This window comes from Perna viridis, chromosome 12, assembly GCF_037379345.1.
Source record: "Perna viridis isolate PV_CMFRI_1.1 ecotype Kerala chromosome 12, ASM3737934v1, whole genome shotgun sequence".
Classification (NCBI taxonomy): domain Eukaryota; kingdom Metazoa; phylum Mollusca; class Bivalvia; order Mytilida; family Mytilidae; genus Perna; species Perna viridis.
In genome coordinates, this window is record NC_142456.1 from 28,987,748 (window position 1) to 29,004,253 (window position 16,506).

The 16,506-nt window shown below is 32.7% G+C and overlaps 1 protein-coding gene across 3 annotated transcripts in view; it reads right to left on the reverse strand.

Moving 5' to 3' along the window:
* The window catches only part of LOC148601933 (uncharacterized), a 229,325-nt gene that overhangs the window by 100,005 nt on the left and 112,814 nt on the right, over positions 1-16,506 (reverse strand). For all 3 annotated transcript variants that reach the window (XM_088554674.1, XM_088554673.1, XM_088554675.1), the window contains 11 exons: positions 13,516-13,728; positions 12,310-12,352; positions 11,646-11,809; positions 10,785-10,952; positions 9,761-10,013; positions 9,251-9,414; positions 7,565-7,720; positions 6,029-6,238; positions 3,895-3,937; positions 2,234-2,397; positions 1,655-1,816 (listed from right to left, as the gene is read on the reverse strand). In XM_088554674.1, coding sequence (XP_088410800.1) covers positions 1,655-1,816; positions 2,234-2,397; positions 3,895-3,937; positions 6,029-6,238; positions 7,565-7,720; positions 9,251-9,414; positions 9,761-10,013; positions 10,785-10,952; positions 11,646-11,809; positions 12,310-12,352; positions 13,516-13,728 — 1,740 coding nt within the window. The remainder of the gene's footprint in view (positions 1-1,654; positions 1,817-2,233; positions 2,398-3,894; positions 3,938-6,028; positions 6,239-7,564; positions 7,721-9,250; positions 9,415-9,760; positions 10,014-10,784; positions 10,953-11,645; positions 11,810-12,309; positions 12,353-13,515; positions 13,729-16,506) is intronic.

The following is a 16,506-nucleotide window of genomic DNA, read 5'->3' on the forward strand; positions in this document are numbered from 1 at the left end:
GTACTAAGATTGGTAGGTTGTCCTTTATAGTGTTACAGTCTGTAAAATAATAAACAGTAAGTACTAAGATTGGTAGGTCGTCCTTTGTAGTGTTACAGTCTGTAAAATAATAAACAGTAAGTACTAAGATTGGTAGGTCGTCCTTTGTAGTGTTTGTTACAGTCTGTAAAATAATAAACAGTAAGTACTATGATTGGTAGGTTGTCCTTTATAGTGTTACAGTCTGTAAAATAATAAACAGTAAGTACTAAGATTGGTAGGTCGTCCTTTATAGTGTTACAGTCTGTAAAATAATAAACAGTAAGTACTAAGATTGGTAGGTCGTCCTTTGTAGTGTTACAGTCTGTAAAATAATAAACAGTAAGTAAAAGCAAATAATTATCAATGATTGTTTTCTAGGACAGTTTGAAGCTTATAAATGTAACCATTATGTGGCATTATAGTTTCCTGCAGAAGCAAAAAAATAAAATGAAATATGTTCCTGTGCAAGTACTTAAATACCAATTTTCGTGGATTTGGGAAGAAACAAAAGTTCATGGATTCTTGAAATTGTGGTTTTCAGCTTTTCAGTATAAACACCAATGGAAAATCTCCTTTTTTGATTGGAACTGAAATTTGTGGTTTGGCCAACCCACGTAAACCACAAAAATTGGTACCCCATGAACAATTGTATTTCCACAGTATTTATTGAATTTAATCCAGATAATAATTCAAATATTTGTTTAAAAAAGAAAAAAATTGTGTAAGGAAAATGTGAAGGCTGTAATTGATTACTTGATTATAGTTTGACATCATATGTCATATATTTCATGCAGGTAAAGTTTAAACAATCTACTGGATCTTGCTTTGTATTGGTCAGACAAACAAAGTCAGATTTCTAATGTGCTAGCTCACAGAAGAAACAGCCTGCAGGAAGGCACATCATTCTACTTAGACAAATGTTCTGACTCCAAGCTGACTAGTCATCATTCTATCTCCATTTTTTGGGAGGGATCATGCTTCAAAGAGAAGCAGTGAATCAGCCTTGAATCTATCTCACAGCCTTTGCACTCAAGATGAGCACGTTATCACTAGTGCAGGTCCAGGCATTAAAAGAATAGGCCTGCAGTAGCGCTAAGCTTGCCGTAAAAGGCGACTAAATAGTGCTCAGAACCCTAGCCGGGGGCTAGGGCGCTCTGCCCACAGAGCAACTGGGTTGTGTGCCCCAGGTGGTGAAATGGGGTACCCCTGGCGTGTTACATGCTGGGGTTGTCAGGCTATAATACGGAAAACCTGACCGCAAACCATAGTGGTGCACCGTGTTGGGAAAGATGCCACATTCCTCGCACGTTAAAGAACCCTACCGTGGTATTCTCCCGGAGTAGGAACCATAGGGCTCTGCCACAGGAGGCTAAATTGCCCGACCCTACCCACCTCTCCCTATTTCCAGTGGCAATCAAAATTTGTCGACTCCATTGTCCTTGTGTCCCATCCCTTTTTCATTTCATCATCATTTCACGTTCATTTTATCATCAATTTCATGTTCATCGTCTGAATATAGCTGAAATATTGCTGCTCAGACATTAAACCCCAACAAACAAACAAACAAAGGTGGTTGGTTAGGCTGTGAAGCTAAGACACTCTACATGACTATGAAGCTGAAAGGTGTTCCTACCATTATTCCATGCATTAGGAGCAGTGGCTGTTATGTTACATTCAGCTGACTGGTAGAATCTGACTAAGCCTAACTCCTCCAATAAATCAGTCAAAGCGTTACCAGTCAGTGTAGCTGCAGGGGTATAACCTTTCTCACTGTACCATAGGGTTAGAGAGAAGTCTGAAAAGATATGAAAAGAAGTAATAATTCATTCATTAATGTAGAACCAATAACACAAGGTACATGAAATATGGAAATAGTACTGGAAAAATTCCAATTACCACAATTTTTCAAACTAGAAAATACCAATATTGCGTTCATATTGTACATAAAAATATCTGAAGCTAATCATTGTATGTATTTCAGAATATTGTCAATAAACAATTACAGATTATTTTATACCCCGATTACACAATAATGTCAATAAATAATTACAAATCATTTTATATGCTGATTACAGGAACTTCTGTATCACTCTGCTTCAATCAATGTGTACTATTTAACACACAGACATATGTAAGGATATAACAAACTAAAATGACTCCCTTGACAAGGAGAACTAATATGACTTCCTTGACAGGGAGAAACATGGCTTACTTGGTGCAATGAAGTCTTGGTCTAAATGACAAGAAGGTTTTGGTAACAGTAGGTTTTTGAAAATTCTGACATCATATTGGCATGTACTGTTAAACTCCCAGCATAAACTCATATTCAGGTTTACAATGTAACTCCCTGTTCCTGTCAAATCTTCTACCATTAAACTGCAAATAAACAGTATAAAGATGACCAGCGATGCTATGATATTTATTGCTTCTTTGTTAAAATATTAGGGCCCTGTTCCATAAAAATTCTCGAATCAAGATTTTCCTTAAAGTCCTCTTCAACTAAAAATTGCTTAAAATTGAACATTTGAGGAAAATCTCCATTTATAACTTTTATGAAACGGAGCCCAGATTCTCACATTAATCTCCATTTATAATTTTTATGAAACGGAGCCCAGGTTCTCACATTAATCTCCATTTATAACTTTTATGAAACGGAGCCCAGGTTCTCACATTAATCTCCATTTATAACTTTTATGAAACGGAGTCCAGGTTCTCACATTAATCTCCACTTATAACTTTTATGAAACGGAGCCCAGGTTCTCACATTAATCTCCATTTATAACTTTTATGAAACGAAGCCCAGGTTCTCACATTAATCTCTGTTGAATGCTACCAAAGCATAAATCACATCTGACTTCATCAATGACTTTGTAAACATTATCTACAATGTATGTATTATTTCAGATAAATATGAACTAGGACATCTTTGATTTGCTAACCTTGTCAAAGAAGTCTTTCTTGGCCATTCAAAGGCAATAACTCAAATAAAGAGCAACTACTTAACTTTGACCAAATCATACTTTTTTTGTCATAAGGATTATTTCATTTACTGAAAGTTTCTCTTTATCTATTTTAGTTTTTGAACAATAAACTGAAAGAGGTAAGCTAAAAATCATACAAATAGTCATTTTAGGCCCTTCAAAAGGAGCAACTCTTACAATAATTTGATATACAACTTGGAACTCAAGGATTATTGTAGGCCTTGTCATAAGGACCATTACATTAATTGAAAGTTCTTTCAGTATCTAAAGGTTTTCAAGCTATAATATCCTCTAATTTTGGTCTTTCAATGGCAATAAGGAGTCTTCACATTGGACATAATTTGGACCCTATGACAACTTTTGTAGATATTGTCATCAGGAAATTTTTGACAAATGAAAGTGACTATCTACTACGGCTTTCAAGTTAAAGCAAGAAATCCACAAAGGGCTGAAAACTACTGACAACCTTGTTATGAGGATCCTTCCAACAATTGAAATTTTATTTTAATTGTAAGCAAAAAAAAAAAAACTTTATAATTTTTTGGCCATTCAAGGGCAATAACTCCAATACAACTTCTCCAAATGAAGAATTTAAGCTGAAGCTTTGGTCTCATTTCAAGGAAAAATATGCTCCAAATTTCCAATACTTCAGTCGAAAAATAAAATTCATTTACAACCTCATGTAATTGAGAGGATATCAGCATTTGCTTTTACCTCTTCCTATAAAAGCAATGTAATTGCATGTATCTATTACTATTATAGTGTCCTATTTAGTTTATTCAGCCAAAAGTAATCATTTATTATTAAAAGTTACAATCTTCTTATTGAATGAATTAAAAAACATTACACTCCCACAAACAGGATAATTATAATGTTGAATAAACAGCTATACCTGAGTTTAACAATTCCTGACAGATCAAATTCATGAGGTGTATCTGAAATAAAAAAATAGATAACTTTTGAATAAACAACAAAGAAAGCAGACAATAGAAAAAAAATCTTTTTTTTAACCTTTGCTCAAAGTAATAGGATTTGTTGAAAATCAAATTTATCAAGTACTAAATTATTTATGTTCAACCAGAAAGAGTATCCCCCAGTAGGAAAGTTAAGTCATCAAACAGAAAATTGATGTTTCAGTTCATGTTATCAATTCAAACAAAATCGTATGCATAAATAAAGCTTCTGTCAAAATATTTAGTGCTATAAATGTAAATTATATACATTGACCCCTGAATTTTTACAGTTGTCATCATGAACTTGTGGATCTTAATTGTGTATCCATCTGCATCATGAAAACAAATTTCTTCACCATGTCATAGTTTTCTTTGCCTTTTGCTTCTACCCTCTATGTGACATTTTCTGAGCACTTTTGCTAGCTCACCCTACCAATGCACCTAGTCCATGCTTCCAGTTTTAGTGGAGTTTAGGTTGCCCATTTACTTGTGTTTTTTAGTATCAGAGATGCCAACCCCATTTGATGTCAATTAGGAGTAATAAAGCACAGTGCGACGTTCACACCTCGCAAAGCAAGGTGTCCTTACAGCCGGAAGTCTGGGGCCCCAGAAGCTCTGAGGAAAATGAAGCAAAATCCTGCATTCTAGGGCTCTCCTGGCATATAATTTTTACTTTTGAGAAGAGTGTTTTTATATCAAAATTTCTCTTGAGCAGCAATATTTCAGCTATATTCAGCGATGAACATGAAATGGTGACGATGACATGAAAATGGGGACAGGACAAAAGGACAATAGGGTCGACAAACTTTGATTGCCACTATAAAAAGGGAGGGATAGTTAGGTCGGGCAAATTAGCCTCCTGTGGTGGAGCACAAAGGTTCCCACTTCTATGGAATACCACAGCAGGGTTCTTTAACACGCGAGGAACGTGGCATCTTCCCCAACACTGTGCACCAATATGGTTTGCGGTCAGGTTTTCCATATCATAGCCTGACGACCCCAGCATGTAACACGCGAGGGGCACACAACCCAGTTGCTCTGTGTAGCAATATGATAGCTATGATACCCTGCATACCAGTTACAAAGAGACATAAATGTAACATGACAAATCATAATGATAGTGGTAACCACTGACAGAGTGGGCAGCAAATATATTTTTTGTACATTTATGTAGTTAGAGATATTTTTTTTCTTCAACTTTTTTTCTTTTTTTCAACTTTTTCATTCCATTTTTTAGCCGCCATGGCCATGCTACCTATTTATTGATCAAAATCTGATGAACACTTAGTATCAAAGCAGACGAATGTTTAATGTGCCAAAACGACCAAGTATTTTCTAAAAAAAAAGAGTTTGTTAATGGAGCTGACCAGAAAAAAAATCAGGATTAAAAAAAAAAACAGTTTAGCATAGCGGGGTGGTTGGCATCTCTGTAGTATTATATTGGTTATTTCATGTTCTTTGCTGTGTGTCTACATTTTCCTTGTCTGATGGTTATTCTTGGATTATATTCTCTTGATTACCTTTCAAAGCTTCTCTTCATTACTCTTTTAAACTTATAAGGTAACGTTGCATGGGTAATATTGATTCACAACAAAACCCATTTTTCATTATTCAGTAACCATTAGAGAAATATCACTAAAACAATTATTTAGCCCCCCAACACCACTTATCATAATAAAAATGCATGAAAACACTTCTCATATTGCAGACATTTATACTTCTTAGAATGGGTTTAGGATATTGGTATTTAAGTGAATATATTCTAAACCATGCAGTAAATGTAACATTCCGTATATGGCTGGGTCCATATGCTTATACCTGTATGACTGGGGTCCTATCATATAAATACAAAACCTCTGAATTGCAAGAAAAAATTGCTGCATTGGACATCAGTAATAAAAAAATAAGACTTTACATTAAATCTGTAAATCATATCACTTACAGAGAGAATTCAATATTTGAACTATTAAAACTACAATTTATGGATTTCAGTAATGATACAGCAACACTTTATTTTATAATAACTTAACAGAACAATGAGTATAAAAATTATCACATTGCTAAAATTCTTACTCCACTTAAAGTCCAGTAAAGACTGTTTGATCATGTATTTCTCTGCTCCAATGACCAGGATGGAGTTACAAGGATCAATATTTAGATATACATTTATATTCCTCAATGTAACCAGATCCTGCACACAGCAGTCTACAGATGTACAGTCAGATCCTATGTTACAATGTATTGGGCCATCTAAAACTCCAGGGCTGATAGGTGATGGACAATCTATAAAATAAAAAAGTATTACACAATGTGCAAATCTCACATTTCAACTGAACCAGACATTACATGTATAACTGACCCAAGTTCAATTAATTTGCAAATTTTCTTTTAGAAAACCTGATGATTTCTTAAAACCCAACATAGCACCTGCTACAAGATTTTAAAAAAAATTTTGTTGCAGAACATCATATTTCATTCTTAGGCAGGCAATTTTATGAAATTCTTGCCTTATAAGGAAGATTATGTTTAGTATAAATCTAATGTTTAATACATCTTTATATATAATTCATACAAAAAACACAAATTTTTATGGCAGGCAATATGTGTATAATGTACAGAATACCTACAGAAATAATCATTATCTTCAGTTTCGTATAACAGCTTTCATATTTTCTCTTTGAGACATATGTACTTGCTATTACATGAAAAAATTCTTTCTTTCATATGTACAATAGAATAACATTCAAAGACTCATTCACTCAAATATTGGTATCATCAGTTGATAAACATGTATATTTAACATTCAATAGTATCCTAAAAGGCCAAATATGAACAATATTTGCCTAAAAAGTTCAAGAATGTTTGTCCATAATTTTCATACTTTTTGCCATGTGTGACTTTAGGCTAGAAACCACTAATTCCACTGCCTGTAGGCTTCTATGCTAATTTCACAATATTCAATGGTTTCTCTGGACTTTACCTTAACTTTAACCTGCAGAGGACTATATATCATTATGATTCTACATATGTCAGCTCACAATCCTCAGAATGGCATATGGGGTTAGCAGACTGGCAGTGCAGTACTGGTCACTGGAAGTGAAGGGTCTATAAATAGCATGGGTAATCCCAGTGTTTTCACAAGATAGAGGTATATTTAGAAACCATTATGGAGATTAGGCTTCACATCACAAGAAGCAAAATGCACCTATAAAATGTACAGAAATGTTTTTCCTTTCAGAAACTGTTTAAATTTTTAAAATAAAATGAGAACTTTTTTCACAGCACTATGAGGATTTCTGCATAGGACTATTTTTGCGTACGTTCCAAATGCTCATTGGTTGAATGACTTCCTTCTGAAAAGGCTCATTACTTTGGGATTATTTTTAGTTTAAAGAGTGTAATTTCATATCCTTCTTCTTTCTTAAAAAAATACTAGATATTTAAAAGAAAAAAAACTGGGCCAACCACTGTGCATCTATGTTTAATTCCAGTTCCAAACTCCCTATATATATAAAAAATATAGGACATAGCTGACGCTCCACCCCTACAAAACAGATTGCTAAATATATCCTAAACATTCCACTAACATGACTAAGTCTATTGACCTACCATTTTTCCACTTGCTGCCAGCGGAAGACAGGGTACACTGATCTGGTTTTAGATAAAATCCAACCCTTGTCTCCTCCAATAACTCATACACTTCATGATCTTTTAGGGATGAATCTGTGAAATGCTTTTCTAGTTTCCAGCTGTCCAAGGAAAATTCTTCAAGAAAAAAGTATGACAGTTTAAAAAAAAATTGTGTCTAATTGCAGTGACTGTATTTTGTTTACATGTACAAGTGGTTTTGCTATTACAGAAAAACCTGTCTAAACCAGTCAAGTTAATAAGTTACAGATGATTTTACAAGGTCAACAAACAAAGCCGATATCGAAAGTAAATATAAAATAAAAAAAGAATCATAACGGTAAAATCCGGATTTCAAATAGCGTAAATCCACTAAAAACAAAAGAAAATCATTCCTGATAAGTTCCATTATGTCAGTCCAAATGTATTTTGAACCTGGATGAACCAAACACCTGTCTAAATCAACCTAATTCTGCAATTAAAAATGGTTTGGTTTAGCCAGATTTCACAGTATCATGGGATAATCATATAATTTTGTTACTGATGTAAACAGTCATAGGCCTCGGTTGGAGGTAAACATTTATTTGTTTAATTCTCAGTATTTACATAAGCTTATTGTATTTAAAAATGAGATGGGTTCGTAACAAAACAAAAAACAAACAAACATTACAAAAATAAATGATTGATTTGGGGCAGACGTAGCTAATCTGATATCATAAATTCTGTTTGTTTGTTTGGTTTTTTTTCCACAAAATAAAGACCTTATATGATTATTTTTTTTATTTTACCAGTGTGAATAATATTACTTAATTAGACAGCTATGTAGACAACATTTGTTCCAAAATAATTTCTAACTTAATCTAATTTTAATTAAGCTTTATTTTGTTTTCTAGGTAAATATTACAAATATGTTCAATGAGAATATGTTTCTTGTTTTTGCAACACCAATTCTAACCAATCAAATATCTGATAACATAGTCTTCTTGATCGTTAAACACATTTTCACCCCAGTAAATTTGGGTTTACTGGTCATAAACCATAGTTTGTTTAGTCATAATACAGTTTGTCTTTGTTTAAAAGTAACTCGTGACATGCAAACTATAGTTCACATTGACAAATTCAGTTTAACAACCATAAACTATAGTTTGTGTTAGAAACACTCGGTTTATTGACCGATAACTATAGTTTTTGGGCAAAAAACTAAGTTTATTGAATTTTCATTACTCCTGTCACTTGCCATATAATGGGTTTCTAAGCATATTTGCATGTTGGTACTTTTTTTTTCTTCTGCATGCAAAATACATCTTTTTTCCCTTCATGGTATCATCATTAGCGCATATACATGCTTTTTGTAGTACATGTATTCTTAATTATTATTGGAGAATTCAAAATTCCTAAAAACATCACATCATGGGTAGTGAACACAACATGATTTTAGCAACAGTGATCCTTAAAATCAATGAAAGTTTTTCTTGTCATTCAATTGCATGTTTAATCCATTCAGATTCCAGTCTGTACCATTAGGATGAAACCAATTTGTAATGGGACACAAAGCTGAACTTCATATTCAACTTTTACAAAAGCCAAGGAAAAAAGTAGAAACAATATGGTATCTGATTTAAGGCTATAGATAACAAACTATTAACAGAGAGAAGCTACAATACTTACCGTTAATTGAATACCCATGTGTCCAGGAACATACCACCTTAGGTACTTCAACTCCATCCATTATAATAACTGACTGAGAACAAGGCTGACCAGATTCAAAGCAACTCTCAAATTTAAGGGACACTCTGTATCTGTTGGCTAAAATTAGGTCATCAACCTTATAGCTGAAAACAGAGAGATCAAGATAATGCCATCAGAAAATGGATACCTCTCATAGGAAAATTATTTCTGTGCTCAATTAATTTCCATAATGGGAGTTATCCTTCAGCTTTGCTGATAGAGTATAGTATACAGTGCCAGGGATCAAGAGTTCCACTCCTGATAGTTCTGTTATGATGTCATTTTACTATTTGACATACATATATTGACATTACACTGAAAGAAAAAAATTCAATGGGAAAATAATTATGTTGTACCATCCATAATATAGGATTGACCCGATTTTTACATGGACCACCTCTTATACATTCTTCAGAAAACTGATCATTTTACACACATACACTCCATTACCTGAGTCTGAATACTCCTCTAAGCCAGAAGCTGTCTTCCATACCCCAACTGTAGTTATACAACATTATACTGAATTCCATTCCCTCAATCCTAACAGTCATCTCGTGTTCACAGGGCAATAATTGTAACCGGAAGTCAATAGACCTGTCTATAGTAGGTACATCCACACAACATACAACATTAGTACAGGTATTGGAGAGGTGACATGCAACATCTGAGGACAACTGAGGTAGAGCAACTGTTGATGGACATTCTAATTAAAAAGAAAATAAAATTTTCAGTCATTTAAACATGTCACAGTCCAAAGTTAAAATACAGTACAAGTCTTCTTCATCAATCTTAAAAGCTTAAAAGTTTTTGAAATATCATATGGTGTACCAAGATGTTCATAAGTACTTATATTTGCATAACAAAAGCATATGTTACAAAAAATGTAGCAAATGCTAAAAATAATGTAGCATATGCTTCAACATTGCAGCATATGCTACAACTGTAAAATGCTGTAAGGTATTTTATTTTATTTTCCATCTTAATGACAGATTCAAATATATTTTTAAAAGCATATGCATTTTTTTTGTTTATTCTAATACATATTCTTAGATAATTTGAATATGTCAGTCACTGCTAATAACATTTTGCTCCTCCCATTGTAAACTAAAAGCCTTTTAGTGAGGTTACTATAATGAGCAGATGGACTGCTTTTTTATTGAATATTCATAACACATTTTGTTTTTGCTGCATTTGATGCAAAATACAAAATTATATTTGATACTTATGGTAAGCATAAAACTAGATGCATAATTTACATAAATGTATCACATAAACTATGAAATACAGCAACAAAATTGAGATATAGCATAAGCTGTAAAAATACATTACATATACTACATTTTTTGTAATATATGTTACCATTCTTATCAAAACATTTATTCTAATTTTATCTCAAATCAATCTCAAAAGTAGCTCCCACAGATGACTGAAAATTTAAAATTTTAGAAGTGACTTTTGGTAAAAATCATGGTACCTGATTTCCAGCCCTTTATGTTGGGTTGGTAAATAGTGGTATTTATCTGACATGATGACTTTAGATACCATCCAAGGTCGAGATCCCTGTACAACTTGGACTTTTCAAGGTTGGTCATGGTAGATATATTGACATTGTTAGTAGCTGACCATGAAGCTAATGAGAAATCTACAAATAAACATTAAAACTATCATACTTCCCTATTGTTTGAAAACAAATAGAACAATATCTACAGTTCTACAGATATCTAAAACCATTTAAAACCTCCTAAGTATATTGCCAAATGTGCTACATATGATTATCATATGGTGCTGGATTCATATGATAATCATATGACATTGATCATGTGGTAGTCAAATGATTCTCATATGATAATATGGGCTTGAAAACATACGATAATCATATATTTGTGAAAAACATATGATTATCATATGATAACCATGCAATATCATATGTTAACTGAAACATATGATAATCATATGGTGCTCAATTCATATGATCCTCATGTGTGGCACAATTGCCTGTGTACATAAATTAATAAATTCCTGTAAAGTTACTAAACAAAACGAAAATATTCTTTGTCTTTTAATTTTCTTTGTTTTTTAGGATGAAAAAATAATTTCGGCTGTTACTCATACCAAAATCCGTTATTCAGAGTGAACATTTTACATACATCAAAATAGAAAAAATTAGTATATCTGGCAAAAACAGATTGAATGATTATTTGTTTATGGTATAATTCGGGTCTTTAGGTCAAAGGTCAATGTAGAGTTTTGATGATAGTTCTATTGAAATGTATCATATATTCTAAGACAATTGAAGAATGAATACAAACTGAAAGAAACATAAAAAGTTACAAACTTAGAGCATTGAACCCGGTCTGTTTTTCTCTTGGATGTTTTGGCAGCCTCACATTATCGAAAACTTTGGCAGTCCAATCACATGCCTTGTACTTTTCCCAACACAAAGAAATATCCATTCTCACGAGGTACTCATTCCGACTTGCCAAGTCATAAATATTGTATCTAAATCACAAATAGTTCAAGTAAATACAGCATTCAACTCACTATGACATCAGTTTTCCTTTTTTTGGTCAGATCTTTTACTTTAAACAAATTGAGTTAAAGAAAACATAGTTTTATTATTACTTCTAGGTTATTGTCATACATTGAAAATTCATTTTATTTTTGGATTGAAATCTTCCTATATCTTTGATTTTTTGGATTGAAATCTTCCTATATCTTTGAATTTTTGGATTGAAATCTTCCTATATATTTGGTTCTAATGCTGCTGGAGAAAAGTTATTGCTTAAACATGTGTACAGCATATCAAAATGCAATATTGATTTTTTTAATTTAGCTTACAAGTCAGCTGCACAAATAGACAATGAGATGTATAGATAAAATGAAAGTCTTGTATGTAATATACATATTGTGGAAGAGGTTACAATAACGTAACAGTACAATATCATTATATAGAATTACAAATATCAAAAGTACAATAAATATTTCTTTTCATTTCATACCTGATTCTAACTATGCTGTTGAGTGTAAATTCATGGTCTTTTCCTGAAAATAATTTAAATACAAATGTTATATAAGTTTCATAAAAAATTAAGATAAAAATCATAGCATGGCTACAAAAATATCAAGAGGCATAAAACTAAGAATGTAGAGAAGAAAATCTCAAAAATAGGACATCTAATAGGACATAAAATGATAACCAACCACATTGTAAAAACAAATTAATATGGCCATAACTTTAGTGTAAATAATCCCTTCAAACTGAAATCTGAATTTGAATTGTATTTAATGATACTGTTTCATTTATCATGCTTGGTGGGAAAAAGACAATTTGTTGGATACTTAAATTTGTAGTTCATAGGTCAATAAGATATTTTTAAAAAATCACTTAATCAAATCCATATTTAAACAAAATTAAAAATGAAAATTTCTTAAGCTTTTAGTTTTTTTTGTACATTGCCATGGGTACATATTTCATAACAGACATTTAAAGGGTATTCCTTCATACCACAGTAATTGTTTATAGAAATGAAGTTACATATGTAATATATCTGTGGGGGAATCAAGACAGTCAAGAAAGTTCCCATAACTCAAAATTCTTGTAAATGAAAAATTGAGGTGCAATTGATACTTCTATGGTAAATGATAATTGGTACAATGTAAAACCCTGGGTTTACTGATCATTAGTACATGGTACAATGTAAAACCCTGGGTTTACTGATCATTAGTACATGGTACAATGTAAAACCCTGGGTTTACTGATCATTTATAAACACCAATAATGATTAGGAAAGATGGGAAATCCTGAGAACATCAGAAGTCACATGTGTTATTTTATTGTTACATTGACATAAGCCCAAGGCTATTTAGGGCTGTTTGAATATAACGTTCGAAGTGAAAGGATGTTGACTGCTCAATATGGCTTCCATTTCCACAGCACTTGAACATCTAGAATATAAGTTGGTCTGATCTAACATTCACTTCTGGAGATTACTGTTCTTTGGATTCTTAACTGTGATTCCACACTACCCACAAATATATCAATCAAGTACTCATGAATTAATACTACTTAATTAATTTTCGTGTGCCTTACCCGGACATGAAATTTCTAAAATATTGGCCTCATCCTAAGTTAAGTAAGAATAAAGTAATTTGCATGAAAATTTACAACATTTTACACATTTATGGTTGCAATAGAAGCTACTTACCAAAGTCAAAGTCCAGCAGTGATATTGGGAAGGATAATTTTTCTATTCCAATATTGAGTATCTGTGTGTCAGGATTGATATCTAATGCCAGAGAAAAAGTTTTGTCTATGAAGCGTACATCTACACAGCAGGTTACTGAAGTACAGCTGTTCTTTAGGTTACAGCTCAGTGGATAGCTTGTCAAATCTGGTAAAGTCACATTCTTCATACATTCTGGAAAAAGATAATATAAAGAATAGGTATGGTGTATATGAACAATGAAGAAATCCTCATACTGCAGGATATGCTGCAGCTGGCCCCAAAACATCATTATACACTTGCACAGGAAAAGAGTTGCCCCTATATACTCAAGTAACATAAACTAAGGGTGAAATTGAAACAAGACATACAGATGCCAGAAATTCCTTGAGAAAAGTAAAAACAACAGGCTCCCAGGAGCCTGAATCGCAATCACCTGGTTAAATTTTTGCCTTTTAAGGGCAATAACTCTAACAAGGAGTTATCAGACAATTTTGACTCGATTTGATTCATTGGACACATTTGTAAGCCTTATAATAAGGATCACTTCAGTAATTGAAAGCTATTGGCTAAACCTAACAGATTTGGAGATGTATGCAAAAATCTGCTGTCTGAACCCATTGTTCTATTTTTAGAAACGGCAGCCAGGTTTTTTCAGCAATCAAAAATCTGTCATTTCGTTAAGGATACCCTATAAAACAAAAATGTCAACTTTCATTGAATTCTGTAGAGCAGTTTCTGAGAAGAAGATTTTTTAAAGTAATAATATTAAACAGAAAAAAAAACGTCCAAAAAGGACAATAACTCCCAACGTGGGTCAACAAAATTTCACCAAAATTGGACCAGATAGATCTCTTCATGCTGAATAATTTTACCCCATGACAGATTTCGGTTAAACCTAACCGTTTTGGAGATAAATGCAAAAAACTACTGTCTGATCCCTATGTTCTATTTTTAGTAACAGCGGCCATGCTTTATAAAAGATCAAAAATCTAAACGGTCATTTTGTTAAGGATGCCCTACAAAACAAAAATACCAACTTTCATTGAATTCTGTAAAGCAGTTTCTGAGGAGAAGTTTTTTTAAAGTAATAAGATCATGAACAGAAAAAAAACATCCAAAAAGGGCAATAACTCCAACATGGGTCAACAAATTTTCACCAGAATTTGACCACAGATAGATCTCATCATGCTAAACACTTTAACTTGTGTCAAAAATCAGCTAAACCTAACGGTTTTGGAGATAAATGCAAAAAAACTACTATCTGACCCCTATGTTCTATTTTTAGTAATGGCGGCCATGTTTTTCAACAGATCAAAAATCCTCACACCAGTTCAAAGAAAGATACCCAAAGAAACATTCATTCAAAGTTGGGCTCCAATTGGTCAGGTGGTGTCAGAGGAGAAGATTTTTGAAAGAAATAACATTCAAAATAGCAAAAAAAAATGTCGAAAAAGGGCAATAACTCCAACATGGCTTAACATAGCAAAATAAAAATTTGACCACAGATAGATCTCATCATGCTGACCACTTTAACCCCGTCAGAATTTGGTTAAACCTAACAGTTTAGGAGATATATGCGAAAAAACTACTGTCTGACCCCTATGCTCTATTTTTAGTAATGGTGGCCATGTTTTTCTGTAGATCAAAAATCCCCACAACAGTTCTATGCAGGATACCCCAAGGAACATTCATACCAAGTTTGGTTCAAATTGGTCAAGCAGTTTCAGAGGAGAAGAGTTTTGAAAAATTGTTAACGACGAGTGTCACAAGTGAAATTTCCTGAAATCAAATTTTGATAAAATGTTAAAATGTTAGACAATAATAGGATAATTAATTAGAAAGAATGAATAACCCAAATATTATCACGAGTGCCGAAGAACGCATAGATTTAACGAGAGTGCAGAACTTGTTCCGCATACAAGTTAAATCTTATTGCATTCTTAGCATGAGTGACCATACTTTGGTTATTCGCGATAACCAATTGATTATCCTATTTATTATATAGATTTCCTGCATTATTCATTGTTATTTTCAACATATATTTAAAATTTTGTGAATGGCGGATTGATATTCGTGTTGTGACGTTTTGGCGGGAGAAAGTGCAAGAGTGAAATTACTGAATTTATTTCACAATGTGAATAATCTAAAAAAAATTACACTGGAAAAATTTGGTAAATCACTGCTATCTATATGATAAATTACTATATTTGTCATTTATTATATTTTGAAATTCTCACTTTAAGGACACATACTTCATACCCAGCTTTGAATTTAAAAAACTATTATGTCAGGAGTGCATCAAAGACAGGGGAAATAAGTTACATTTCAATAAGATATATTTTTTTTACAAAAAAGACGTATTCACATACTGCTAGTTTCTGTAAAGTACTAGTTAAACTATAATTTAGAATTTAAGGGTAAGTTTTTGTAAGAATCAGACAAAATGGGAAAAAATGACAGAAGCATGCATTTCAAAACCCTACTGATCTGACAATATATCATTCAAGGATACTTTCTATCTCTGAAAAGACCATTATCTGATCTCTGCATCACTGTATTTGCTCAGAAATTTTTAATAAAATGTTAGAAAAATGAGTTTTTTTAATTATCTACCCTTGAAATGTTCATTTTCAGTGCATTTCAAAGAAATTGTAAATCAATTTACCAAAATTATATGGAAAATCATATCTTTGTTTTTTGATTCTGATGGTGCAAATAGTCAAATTAAACTTTCAAAATGGTGGGTTTTGTCATACTACGTTTAACCCACTGCCTGATTCTTAGAAAGACTGATAATCGAGGACTTACTACACCTGATGCTATCTGAAAAGAACTTCCACAGACTCCAATACAAATGTGATGCTTTATTTTTTAGATGCAAGTTGCTAAATTGGAATTCAGGGGTTTAGATGCAAGTTGCTAAATTGGAATTCGGGGGTTATCAGGATGCTATCTGTAAATCTGGAGAGC